A 14,117-nucleotide genomic window follows, 5' to 3' on the forward strand; every position below is an offset into this window, starting at 1 on the left:
ACCCTGAGAGTCAAGTGCGGAAATTGTTATACTTGGACCAGCTTGTAGAGCCATAGTAGGCTTGACCCTGAGAAACAGGAGGCAAATGATTTCAACCACCATGGTTGGGGACAAGTAGCCCTTGTCTATCCTGTGACCCCACGAAATGAGGTGATACTGTATCACATGCTCCGTGTCACATTTCACGCGGTAATGAATACTGTCGTATATGAGAGTCCTGAGGATTTTGTAACTGACAACAGTCAAATAACAAAGGCTCAATATGAATACCCAACACGTCTGGGGTTCCACCATAATCGTAGTATTTGTTTAAATCAAAGTATTGTAACAGTGATTTCGGGAAGTTGGTCTAGTGGTCATGCTGTTAAGCGTTTGTGGATGTTATGTTGTAGTAAGAGGTGGTAGATTTCACTGCACTGTTGATATAGTAAAGTTCACAACATTATTTTTTTTCCTTTGCCTTTATTCCCCCAGATATGCCTGCACTGTATGCTTTCACCGTCCTGTCTTTGACACCCTAGATATGCTGACTGTTCACCGGAATGGCAAGAAGCATGTCGCCAGTAAGTTTGCAACTTCGCCAGTAATTGTGCCGTAGAACAGGATGCATAATGCTAGTCACCAGTATGTGTGCCTCAGGGGAATGGTTGAATAGTCTGCCCTAGAAGTGTTCCCCTAAGCCAGGATAGTCCTAGGTAGATAAGTAGTTATTCTCCATCAGTTCTAAGGTCCATCACCAGTTAAGCCCTCATTTTGAGTGGTTGCTGCTAAAAAAACACTTCAGTGCCCCTAATCTGTTATCTGTATTACCGTAGTTCAAAAGGGCTGATTCAGCATCTTTTGCACTATCTGTGGTATAACTAATGCTCACTATGTTTACTGCTCTTTTTCCAAATGTAGGTTAATGTTGTTATCTGCCACCAATATTTTAGCGGTGGTGACATCACTGTGTTTCAGTGTGCTGCATCACTATTCTAAACTTTAATTAATGTTAGATTTGCTTGGATAGTGCAAGGTGAGACTATCTCTGCCGACCATTTGTTACTCAGTTGCTGCTTCTGCCCGGTGGTCCCACTTTATGCGCTTCACCCCTCTGCATGCTGAAGATGCGACGCCATGGTGCCACGCCTGGGTTCTGTTTCACGTTCAAAGGCTGCTTCATTTACCCCTGTCCACATAGCTCTCCATGTCTTTGTCGCCTCTTCTTTTTTCTTTCCTTTTTTTTTTCTTTTTATTGTTGCATTGAATGACAGTAAATTATCAATTGGAGGTTCTTTTTTGTTATCCTGTCTCTTTGCCTTTAGTCATCCAGTCACGTCCACCATGCATTACCCCCTAAATTGTCCCTGCCTTTTGTTCCACACCCCTTCTCCATGGACTGACAGCAGGAACAGGCTTTTTCTCTTTGATTCCCCTATCTCTCTTCATCTTACCCTATCTCTCTTCATCTTACCCCTAACCGGTGCTCTTCAAATAGGCTACCCCTCTCGCAAACCACAGTCACTTTGTTGTGTCACTATTCGCACTCTGTTTTTATTCTGTTCAGCCCTAAATCACTGCATCCATCCTCCACCAACCACATCCTCATAGGGTGTCCCTGTCCCTTCCTGCAGAACATTTTACAATGTTGTTTGGTTGGGCAGTGATTGTTGTTTTCTGGTGGGCACCTCCACCTGTCAGATGATATGCTTAGGACCTTCCATTCTCCTGCCTTCACTCCTCCCATCTCTTTGTAAACAGGAGTTTAAACCCCTGGAGAAATTCACCAACTTGAAGCTGTTTGCATATATATATTTTCTTTGCAGAAATCCCACTTTTATAAATTGATAACTACAAGCAGAAGTGTTTTGTGCAATCCTACCCCTGGCCCTTCAGCTGCCTGTCCTTTTCTCTCTCCATATGTGCATTTGTGCTGACCACAGCCCTAGGGGTTCTTCTGGCAGGTATCACAAGACCAGTCAACCTGAGGGCTAGGATTTGAGGTGATCCAGCTCTGCTGGACAGGTGGCACTCCTCCTGCCTCGCAAGCAGCGGGCCGTGGCCAAGCAGCTGGCCCTCTGCCTGCCTCGCAAGCAGCCTCACAAGCAGCTGCACTGCGCTTCTCTCCATGGCCTTGGCAGCTGGCACTCTGCCTGCTGTGTAAGAAGGTGCATTACGCTTCTCTCCCTGGCCTTGGTAGCTGGCACTCCGCCTGCCTCGCAAGCAGCTGCACTGCGCTTTTCTCCCTGGCCTTGGCAGCTCGCACTCTGCCTGCCTCGCAGACAGCTGCACTGCGCTTCTCTCCATGGCCTTGGCAGCTGGCACTCTGCCTGCCGCGTAAGAAGGTGCATTACGCATCTCTCCCTGGCCTTGGTAGCTGGCACTCCGCCTGCCTCGCAAGCAGCTGCACTGCGCTTCTCTCCATGGCCTTGGCAGCTGGCACTCTGCCTGCCTCGCAGACAGCTGCACTGCGCTTCTCTCCATGGCCTTGGCAGCTGGCACTCTGCCTGCCGCGTAAGAAGGTGCATTACGCATCTCTCCCTGGCCTTGGCAACTGGCACTCCGCCTGCCTCGCAAGCAGCTGCACTGCGCTTTTCTCCCTGGCCTTGGCAGCTGGCACTCTGCCTGCCTCGCAGACAGCTGCACTGCGCTTCTCTCCCTGGCTTTGGCAGCTGGCACACCATCTGTTTCGCAAGCAGCTGCACTGCGCTTCTCTCCCTGGCCTTGGCAGCTGGCACACCATCTGTTTCGCAAGCAGCTGCACTGTGCTTCTCTCTCTGGCCTTGCCAGGTGGTACTCCTTCTTCTTAGCAAGCAGCTGCACTGCGCTTCTCTCTCTGGCCTTCGCAGCTGGCACACCATCTGCCTCGCAAGCAGCTGCACTGCGCTTCTCTTCCCGGCCTAGCAGCTGGTACTCCTTCTGCCTAGCAAGCAGCTGCACTGCGCTTCTCTCCCTGGCCTTGGCAGCTGGTACTCTGCCTGCCTCACAAGCAGTGGCACTGCACTTACCGCCCTAGCCTTGCCAGCTGGCACTCTGCCTGCCGCCCAAGCAGCTGCATTGCGCTTCGCGCTCTGGCAGCACTGCGCTTCTCTTCCTGGCCTTGGCAGCTGGCACTCCGCCTGTCTTGCAAGCAGCTGCACTGTGCTTCTCTCCCTGGCCTTGGCAGCTGGTACTTCTCCTGCCTCGCAAGCAGTGGCACTGCACTTCTCGCCGTAGCCTCGGCAGCTGTCGCTCCGCCTGACTTGCAAGCAACTGCACTGCACTTCTCTCCCTGGCCTTGCCAGCTGGCACTCTGCCTGCTGCGCAGGCAGCTGCATTGCGCTTCTCGCCCAGGCAGCTGGTACTCCTCCTGCATCACAAGCAGCTGCACTGCGCTTCTCTCCCTGGCCTTGGCAACTGGTACCCTACCTGCCTCGCAAGCATCTGCACTGCGCTTCTCTCCCTGGCCTTGCCAGGTGGTCCTCTCCACTTGTCTCCAAAGCAGTGGAACATGGCTCGCTTCTTTTATTCTGCACCAATGGCTCATGGCGTTTTACTCCTTCGACAGACTCGTGGATATGGATTGTTACTTTTGCGAGTAAGAACATGCCACAGTGCGTCATACTTCCCTGGGCTGAGATATATTGATAGAGCACGCAGGTCACCCAACCAACAATTTTACCATATACGTATCGGGCCCATAAACTTCAATTTATCATTTACATTAATCAGGTGACCTTACACTCTACTACCAGTAACCCTGATTCCTTCCTATTTATTTCTACTTGTACCCGACTTACCAATCCACCGTTACGGGTACCTATGACCACAACGGATCAGGGAGCTAGCTGTAAAAGAAAGGCAGACAACACAAATACCAACTTAATATTTTCTTTGTATTCATTAAAATGACCACAGACTACGGGGAAGTTTTAAAGGTTTTATCTAGATTTCAGATTCAGAAAGCATACAGTTTACGACCAATAGACAATCAATGATCAAGATAATAAAGATCACATAACCATATAAAAAGTAAATCAGGGCAACCATTTATGAGACTAACGTGAGGTAAGAACAGGGAATATGCCAAGCAGATTTCAGGAGGGTAACTTAGGAAAGAACAACTATAGATGGGGCAATTGAAGGCACATATGAAAAATTTACTACTGGGAAATATTTAAAGTTGGGTGATGAATTGGAAATCCTATATATCTAAAGGAAGGGAAAAAAAGGAACACGCTATAGCTATAGCAACCTTACTTCAAATTAGCTTGCAGGAGAAAATTATAAATTACATCTATATGTCATAAACGGTATGGTGAAAGGTGCATAAAGGAAGGGTAACATAGGAACATGCTAAGAAAAATAATGCATGACTTTTATATAATGGATTGCGAAAAGCATGGAAAATATAACATATGCAAAGGTATGTCTTTATTGAAGCAAAGACAGAAAAATAGAAGGTGCAGTATAGACTTTTAGCACTATAATTACCTAGACTGGTGTGAAGACCAACCCTGGCCACGGGTCAGTTAAGGACAGGATAAACCCCAAGGAAGGACAGTCATCGACAGGACAGCAGGTGCAGAATGGACACCCCAGGACAGGACAGGAAACCCAGATTAGGATCAGGACAGGACCACCAAGGCACGACCAGCACCCGCAGTTTGGAAGCAACGCCTGCGCTCCACCCTCTCTGCAGCTATCAGTCAGAACCCCGATTGGGTTAGCGAATTCTCCAGCAAAGTGCTCCGCCAGCACTTAAGGTTTAGTAAAACCTCCAGAGTCTATGGTATATTTTCGGACAGAGTGCTCCGCAGCGCTCTGTATCAGTCACCTATTGAGTGCGTTGGGTCAGTGACAGGTCAGCTATTCGGACAAGTCGGACAATTTTTCTAGCTAAACCTAGGCTAGTTATACTGTTGTCGGGTCAGTGTACCACCCCCCAAATGTTGCAAGTGTCAGAATCCCCAATTTCGATTGGTCCTCAAGTAGGATAGGTCAACACACCAATCACATTAACTCTCTACAAGCCTACATTTGCATTTTCTGGGACCGCCTAGCAAATTTGGGGTTCCCATGAGATATTCTACAGAATACAATGAAAGAAATACATTTGGTATCCATTGCAGTACAGTTCGACTTCTTCGGCTGGGTGAAGGTGCATCTTCCCAGGCACGTCTTGGCTGCCACCTCTGGTTGGCAGTCGTTCAATGTCACTGGTCGAAGTCTGTCATGCGCAGTAAAGTGTTTCAATATGGATCCCGAGCATCCCATCAGCCCCTCAATACCGCGGTACATGAAAAGTAAGCGAAAACAAATTAAAACATAGAAATAAATGAATTCACTGTATACCATGAATTGCTACTCTATACCCCTTTACTTAAAATATACTATTGCGTGAGAGTTTTAGTGCAAACAGACAATAACATAAAACAGTTGCGCAAGCTTCTCCACGTGAAGACACAGTCAGCCATTTTAAAAGTAAGTGCGCAAGCGCAAAGATTCCCACCAGAACTGCAAGTACGTCACGTCACGTGAGTGTGACTAACGCATGCGCAGAACGAAAACCCGCCAAGCAGCGGCCATTTTTAGGAACAAGAGTTATTGAATTAGTAAACACATATGCAAGCGTCACTAGGACACCCAAAATGTCAGAATAAATGGAAATTAGTAAGACGAACAGGTTAAATTACAGGGTTATAAGTTATTCGAGGTTCTTGAATCCAAGCAAGTCGCGTAATATGCGAAATCTTGCTCCATCAATTCCCTCTTTGATGATATTTACTATCATCACAAACTAATGGAATCAGATTCCAACTTTTTTTCACACTTTGTTCATTTCAATCTCTTGCAACATTCGATTCAGTTTTTCCTTAACTTCTTTGTTAGGGTGAGAATTTTTCACCCTTTTGTAAATCTGATTATTCAGTTCCTCTAATTCAAGTTCATCCACACTCCTTTTCACACCTCTCTTATTCACAGTGTACTTCTTTTGGTGTTTGCGACATTTGCAACAGACAAATATAAGGATATGATGAAACCTACTATTCCAATTGGCATCAGTACCTTAAACAACAAACCTCTACCTAATTGGGCAAACCAATGACCTACAGCAGAGAGACCATCAGTGAGTCTTTTCCAGGCACTGTCAACCTCCAGTGGTTTAAGTTCTTTTTCCAAATTTGTAATGTTCCTCACATACCTTTGGATTCCTACACTTTTATCAGGTATGTAAGTGCAACAATGTTGCGCTTTCAATATTCTGCAGACTCCGCCCTCTTTTGCCAATAAAGTATCAAGGGCAAGTCTGTTCTGTAAAACCATTGATCTGATCGCAACCATTTCAGTATTGACCATCTGGAAACCCCCAGCAGTGTCGGTAGATAACCGATCTACTACTGTAGACAATTTGCAAAGTTTGTTCGAGTTTAGAACCACTCCCACTGCAGGTATTATTGCGCTAAAAATATCTCCTACAATCTCTCCAGCAGTTTCTCTTCTATTGCGTACTAATGGGTTAGTTTCTTCATTGCTTCCAGTGATTTTTCCCACATGGTGTATCTTCGGGAAGACAATACCAAAGTAGCAACTCCCGTACCAATGGTCGGGCAATTTGAAGTAAGCCTTGTTCCCACAAATAAAATAGATTCCAGGAAACACAGGCTCAGTCCCATCTTTGAAACCCCAACCCCCAATTACCTTGTAATTATGTTCACATTCACTGGAACCGATGAAAACATTGTTATAATAACTAGTCATTTCCCTTTTAAGACAGAGTTTCCCCCTTTTCTCGAAGTCAAGGAGCATAGCAGCAGTAGCTCCACCATTTGAGGTACTCCCTATATTTTCGGCCCATTTAGGAACTTTATGGTTCCTGTCTTTGGCTTTCTTTTGAAAACTCTCTCTTCTTTTCTCTACCATGTCCAGAAACTCCTTTTCCTTTTCATGTAAAGAACAGGTCAGGTTATTTTTATGTGCATCATCTATATTAATTTTCCCTACTGTTAGAAAATAATCACTCATGAACTTAGCTACGTTTCTAGTTGTCTTTACAGGGTTTAGAGTTCTTTGAACAGGAAGTTCAGAAAATGTCACGTCATGATTAGAATAGAGATACTGTAGGGGTCCTCTTTTATAAAATAAGCTAGTCAGTATACTACAGGAAATTCCATATGTTAAGGGCAAGTGATGATAGGTCACTCCTTCAGCTACAGAAGTAGGTAGCTTCATGCAGACATAACAGTCGTCTATTTCCATGGTCTCTACATAATGCAATAATAGGTTTGCGAAAACGTTTAAATGAGTCTTGTTCTTAATCTTGTTAAAGTGTAATGCTTCCTCATCTGGTGCTTCTAAATTTAACTGTCTCCGTTTCAGGCTCAGTGGTTTGTCCAATGTATCTATTCTTCGTGGTGCAATCTTAGTGTGTGTTTCTACAGTGTCGTCAGGTAAGTTATTATTCGGGTACAAACTTGGGTTTTTACTCATCAGGGAAGGAAGGGTTACAGTTAGTCCTATCCAAAGGATCAGTACTATTGCTACACTACATAAACATACTTGGCAGCATGTTTTACAACAACTACGTCTAGGTCTTCCATTCACATCTGAATCAGACATTTCTGCTTAACAGAAGTTTTCCAATCCCTCTTTGTAACTTTGCACAGATTGCTTACACTGGGCAATTTCAGGTTGGTTCGTCTTCTTCAGCAGACTGGTCAGCCGTCTGTTCTTCGTCACTTTCGTCAGTTATATCAAGATCCTCAAATTCCTCCAATATCAAATAAGTCCATTCAGGATCCTGATATTTTTCGTTCAGTCTTTTTATTCGATCACTCCTTCTTTTGGAGCTTTCTCCAGCTTGCTCTGCTATGCGCGAACTTTTCCTTCTTTCTGCAAGTTTTTCTTCTACTGTTTTTAGTCTCAGTCTCAATCTCTTAATATATCTTGGTTCGATATTTTCTTATCTTTTAGCTGGTACTGTGGTTTGGCTTTCTTCTAATGTTCTTTTATTTTCGTTTGTTTGTGGCACTTCTGCTTCCGCTTCTTCCCTTCCTGTCTGACTAGTCCCAGGTTATATCGGTTTCTTCTGCCTGGTTGCTAAGCTGGCCTTGTTCAGGTGTATACTGGATTTGTCTTTTTTGAGTTTCAGTTTCTGTATCCTGAACACGTTCTTCTAATTCTATCTGGTCCTGTTCAAGCACTTCGAACCTTTGATTTTCTTCCGCTTGAACTTTCGCCCTAATTTCTGTCTGTCCCTTTTCAATCTCAGGAGTTTGTGGAGGTGTGTCGATTACTTGCTCTGTCCCTGTCTGATCTTCTTCTTCCTCAGAATTGACGTGAATCTCAATAATCTGAGGGTCTTCTCCTATTCCTGTCTCTTCCTCTCTATTCCACTCTCTATCTGCGTAGGTTTGACTTCTTGTTCTGATTGGGTCATCAGTTAGGTCGATTATGGGTATCCACTCATCTTGACTGGTGCTCGGTTGTTCGTCATCAGCTACTTCAGGACCATCGTCTGGAGACCCCTCAGCTGGACAACCTTCAGCGTCAGTTTTCTCGTCTCTGATCACCTTCTTAGTATGGCTGGCATGGATCCACTTTGGAACGCCGGCACACTTCACCGCAGTCGTGGTCACCAGTATCACTTGGCGTTGTCTTCCCCACTTCGGTGCAAGGCAAGTTGAACGAGTATGCTTCTTGAGTACAACCCAATCGTCTAGAACCAAATTATGGACTGGAGTTGTTGGACTGGCGACGGCGTCTTCCCCAATCTGGCGAGAGATAGAACGCACTTTGTCACCCAGTTGCTTGCAGTACTCAAGTACTAAATCATCAGAAATGCTTATCAGTTTGTATCCTGGTACCCATGCTTGTCTCATCACTCTTCCCATCAGAATTTCATGGGGACTCGGGCCTGTTTTTCGGTCTGGAATACTTCTGATTCCCATCAGAACAAGAGGTAAAGCATCTATCCAGTTCATGCCAGTAGATTCACACATCTTTCCTAATCTCGATTTGATAGTGCCATTTTATTTGTTCCACCACTCCAGAAGCCTCTGGACGATATGCGCAGTGCAGCTTTTGTGTGATCTTAAAGGCTTTGCAGAGCTGATCAATAACTTCATACTGGAAATGCCCACCTCTGTCTGATTCAATTGTGACTGGAACCCCGTACCTAGGTATTAACTCTCATAGTAATAACTTGGCTACTGTCAAGGCGTCATTCTTTTTGGCTGGGTAAGCTTCCACCCATTTTGAAAACAGGCAGACCATGACAAGGACGTATCTCATTCCTTTACAAAGGGGCAGCTGAATGAAGTCTATCTGTAACCTTACAAAGGGACCTCCTGATTTTCCAATTTTTCCCAATTCGACTACTGTTCTCTTCCCAGCGTTATGCTGCTGACATGTTAAGCACCTCTGGCAGAGTGACTCTGCTACTTTCCTGAACTTCGGGTTGTACCATGTTTGTTGGAAAACCCGAACCATGGCATCCCTGCCAACGTGTGCATCTCCATGCATCAATCTGGCCATAGAAGCAAGCAGGCATCTAGGCAACACAGGCATACCATCAGGGCCCACAATGATACCATCCTCATTTCTCTGTCGACAACCAAGTTTCCTCCATTTTTCCTTTTCCTTTGGTGTCGTAGCATGCTGCCAATCTCTCAATTCTTCCCATGTAGGCACATCCTCAAACACCATAAGTTGGCAGCTGTTTCCATATCCCCCCAATTTGATGTTTACAGACATTCGATGTCTGGCACAATGTTGGGCCACTTCGTCAGCATATCGATTTCCCACTGTCACATGATCAGTGCCAGATTTGTGAGCAGCATATTTGACCACTGCCAATTCTTTTGGTAACTGGATTGCATCCAGTAATTCTTGTACAACTTTCCCATTTCTGATAGGAGTACCTGAGGAAGTCAGAAACTCTTTGCAGCCACAATTGGCCGAAGTCATGCACAACCCCAAAACAGTATTGACTGTCAGTATATACTGTTATTCTTTTATTTTTTCCAATTTTACAGGCTCTTGTCAATGCAACCAATTCGGCTACTTGTGCAGACTTCACTCCAAATAAACAGGATGCTTCTACAGTGTGTTTTACCGTGACCACAGCATAAGCAGCGCTTAAGCCTACAAGTTCGTGTCTCAGACATGAGCCATCCACAAACAGCTCGCTATCCTCTACAGGCAGGTGTGTTTCCTTGATGTCTGGGCGTGGTTTAGTACTGAACTCTGTCAGGTCAATGCAGTCATGCTCGACCTCTCCTTTTGCTTCTGCAATTATTGAGTCTGGTAATAGGGAAGCTGGATTCAGTATGTTACACCGAGTAATGACTACATTTGCAGCACCTATAAGAATCCTCTCATACTTAGTCAGCCGATTAGGTGTGAGGTACTGAGTTTTAGTTCTTGTCAGCAAAATTACAACTGCATGTGGAACATACACAATTACAGGATGTCTCATAACAATGGATTCACTCTGTTCTAGACTCGTGCAAGTTGCAGCTACTGCTTTCAGACATCCGGGTAATCCAGCAGCCACTGGATCCAGAGTAGCAGAAAAATATGCCACTGGACGTCTAGTCAAACCATGGGCTTGGGTTAGGACTGACAATGCACAATTGTCTCGTGTATCACAAAACAATGAGAATTCCTTAGAATAATCAGGCATTCCTAAAGCAGGGGCTGTACACAGACATTCTCGTAATTTCGTGAATGCTGTCAAGCTTTCCTCATTCCATTCCACTGGGTCCTTGCTCCTTTCTTGGTCATCTTTATCAAAGGCTTTGCTAGGACTGCAAATCCCACAATCCATTGCCTGCAATAACCTACAACTCCAAGGAACATTCTGACTTCTTTCTGAGTACGGGGTGACTGCATGTTTCAAATTATTCTGACTCTCTCTGAAGTTACCTTCCTGATACTTTTTAGGTTTTGCCTAGCCAATGTGTACGAAGTACGTATGCGCTAGCAAAATCTAATGTTTTTCTCTGTTGGGTCGGGTATCCGCCCCCTCCTCCCATTGGCTAGCTCCATAAATGGAGGCTAGCCATTGGGAGAAGGCTTTGTCCGTCAATCTCGGACCAGATTCGGGGGCGTTCCCGAGATTTTTTCCCTCTCCACCCTTTTTGCCTCGTCATCGGGCGGTGTGCGGGGTTTATTTATTTTTTTTTGTCCGTCTTTGTTTTGGCCATTCTGCGGCCGGAGGAAGTCCAGGTGAGTGCTGGTTTTATCAAGGCTTTCCTTACTGGACATGAGAACTACGAATCGGAGTCCAGGTGAGTGCTTTGTTTTTTTCTTGTTCTTGCCGTATGTCTTCCCGCCCCCTCCCGCCCCCTCCCGCTCTCCCTGCCTGTCCGTGTGTTTGTCTCTTTAATCGCTGTTAGTCCTATTTCTATGCGCACGGTACGACCCAGGTCGAACGAATGGAGCTACCGTACGAATTGCTTTCACTATATCTACCACACGGATGACATCGTTGGTACACCATTTAGAGAGAAACGTTAGCCTCTAGTTCACCAAAACTCTGTTTTGGACTCCTTAAACCCCATAAATCCAATGCATGTACACATTCCTATATAAAGAGCATTGGTGGAGTCTTTCTTCAGTCTCTATGGTCGCTCTGAGCATGGCTCGTGTACAGAACAATAACGTCCGCCCGACGCATTTCCGGTGGGGGTGAGTTACAGACGTTCTGGTTGCCTTATTACATTCTTCGTATTCGACCCTCCTGGAACCACTGAGCACCAGGGTACACGTTTCCGGCCGGACCAATGTGAAGTTGGAGGGGAACCTGGGCTTACAGAATAGCATCCGATATGTACTTTACTGTGCGGACGGACTTCCAAACCCGGCTTTCCCACTTTAAACCCTAATCTAACTGGAAATGTGTCTCTGTTTCCTTATTTGTCAAAATGTCGGATGCTTGGAAACATTCGAGCACCAGAACTAAGCTCCGCAAAAAAAATTTGAAAAGTTGATATATGTACGTTATTGAGTGCCCTCCCTCTCAGCCTTTTTTCTTCGTATCCGGCCCTATGAAATGTCTCCTAAGTCTCCAAATATTTCGTCTTCCTTTTATAACCCCTTATAGGGTGATCGTTTGCTCCTATTCAGCGTACATCACTTCCCGTTTCAAACCAGTTTTTGACCACTAATTTATGTGATATGTTCTACCTATTTAGAGTGCTCCATAACAACCTATATTTAACCACCGAGTGCTCTTTGCTGTGAAGTTTCTTGGTGTGCGCCCTCCTGTCTCAATTCGAGATGTCCACCCTCTGTGACTCCTCTGCTTCGGTCCTCATGCAGCAACCGCCGGCCCCACCGGTACATGGCGCAAGCACCCCGCTAAGGTAGGGCTGGTATCAACAAACCTGCTTCCTTTGTAGATAGCCCCAGTGATAAATAAAGACGGTTCCTGGGCCGTTATTAAACAGTGACAGCTGTCAGACAATGACACTAAATAAGTAAGGCTCCTGTTTCTCTTCTCCAGAAAGAACTGCCTTTATTGCTTTGTAGTTTTATCTGGATAGCTCTTCGAACCCTAACAACCGGCATTTGCGACTAATAACATGCTACTTCTGGGGAGCATTGGGTGGAAAAGCGTGCTGTGCTCGTGACCCATGTTTGGATTGTTTCAGTGTGTTTCGTTATCGTGATTGTATCCCTGCGCTTTGGTGTGTTTTGAGGCGAACGTAGGACTCATAGGCTTTTGAGAGTTGGGATATGAATGGAGAGAAATTCGAGCATGTTGTGTGGCCGGCGTGGGAAGTATTTTGTGTGCGTGTATATATACCATAGGGGCTGCTTCCAGGCTGTGTCGGGGAGCATATAGCTGCGCATAAGCTTTGAGTTGAGTAGTGAGATGCGGCTGTACAAGTGGTGGGGCCTACCAGTCTTATAGTAACTCGTGCCAGTATTTCTTGGGCATGATCCCGAGTCTTTTGTCGTCCTCTGCAAACTCTTCCAATAACAGCAAATAGTTATTTTTTCTCTCCCCTTTGGACTATCTTGGGAAGAGCCAACACATCACTGTTTTGTTTGGATTATTCTACCCGTTCTTCACTGACGTAAATTGCCATCCTGGGTTTAAACAGGACAGAAGTCTTCCAGCAGCGTTTCTCCCCTTGCATTTAATACAGCCATATGCCGCTGTCACAGGCAGCCCAGGAACTATACCCAGATGACAGCTCAATGCGGTCACAGTGCCTGAGAATATGGCCTGAGTCCACCTGAGCCTTCTCTGTGCCTGCTTCGAAATAGTTTCAGTGTGCTGTTAAAGACTGACTTCACTTATACTTTCCGTTGCCTCTCTTTAAAAAAATGCCCAACGGGACCTTTGTTGGATAATAATAATAATAATAATAGTTTATTTTTCAGTTAATTGCCCCTGCTCGCTGCGTCTTATATTTTTTCTGGTCTCGAAAGGATAACTTATCTACATAAAATCCCAAATACTTGCAGTATGATACTTTATCTAATAAGTTACCTTTTAGCCTGATGTTATGATCAGGGGCTATTTGGTTTGTAATGAGCATTGATTTAGTTTTAGATACATTGAGTTCCAATTTATTTACAACCAGAAATTCAGAGAGTTTGTTCAATAGTCTTGTTAAACCCACCAAGTTAAGCTCAAAAGAACAATATCGCATCGAGCTTTCCAGATAGGTTGTAGTTGAATGCATTAAATAGGTGCTGGGCCAACACGCACCCCTTTTTGGACCCATGGTGGTATAAACCTTTCTGTAAATTCTACCTACATTCCCAAGCTTCACAAAAACCCAGGTATCTGTATAAAACAGCAGTAGACCGCTAAGTATTCTCTCCAGTATATTCCAGGATTTCAATTTAGTCCATTTTAGTTTCTGGTCTACGCTGTCAAAAGCAGCTTTTAAATCAATCTCTCTCTCTCTCTCTCTCTCTCTCTCTCTCTCTCTCTCTCTCTCTCTCTGTCTCTGTCTCTGTCTCTGTCTCTGTCTCTGTCTCTGTCTCTGTCTCTGTCTCTCTCTCTCTCTCTCTCTCTCTCTGTCTCTGTCTCTGTGTGTGTCTCTCTCTCTCTTTCTCTCTCTCTTTCTCTTTCTCTCTCTCTCTCTTTCTCTCTCTTTCTCTCTCGGTCCTGTTTCTTGTTTTTACATTTTTCA

General features: G+C 45.1%; 1 protein-coding gene across 2 annotated transcripts in view; it reads left to right on the top strand.

Annotated features, from left to right (window-relative positions):
- The window catches only part of SCNM1 (sodium channel modifier 1), a 57,181-nt gene that overhangs the window by 18,817 nt on the left and 24,247 nt on the right, over positions 1–14,117 (top strand). For both annotated transcript variants that reach the window (XM_078669306.1, XM_078669307.1), the window contains exon 3: positions 475–563. In XM_078669306.1, the coding sequence (XP_078525432.1) occupies positions 475–563 (89 nt within the window). The remainder of the gene's footprint in view (positions 1–474; positions 564–14,117) is intronic.

This window comes from Lissotriton helveticus, chromosome 12 (genome assembly GCF_964261635.1).
Source record: "Lissotriton helveticus chromosome 12, aLisHel1.1, whole genome shotgun sequence".
NCBI lineage: Eukaryota > Metazoa > Chordata > Amphibia > Caudata > Salamandridae > Lissotriton > Lissotriton helveticus.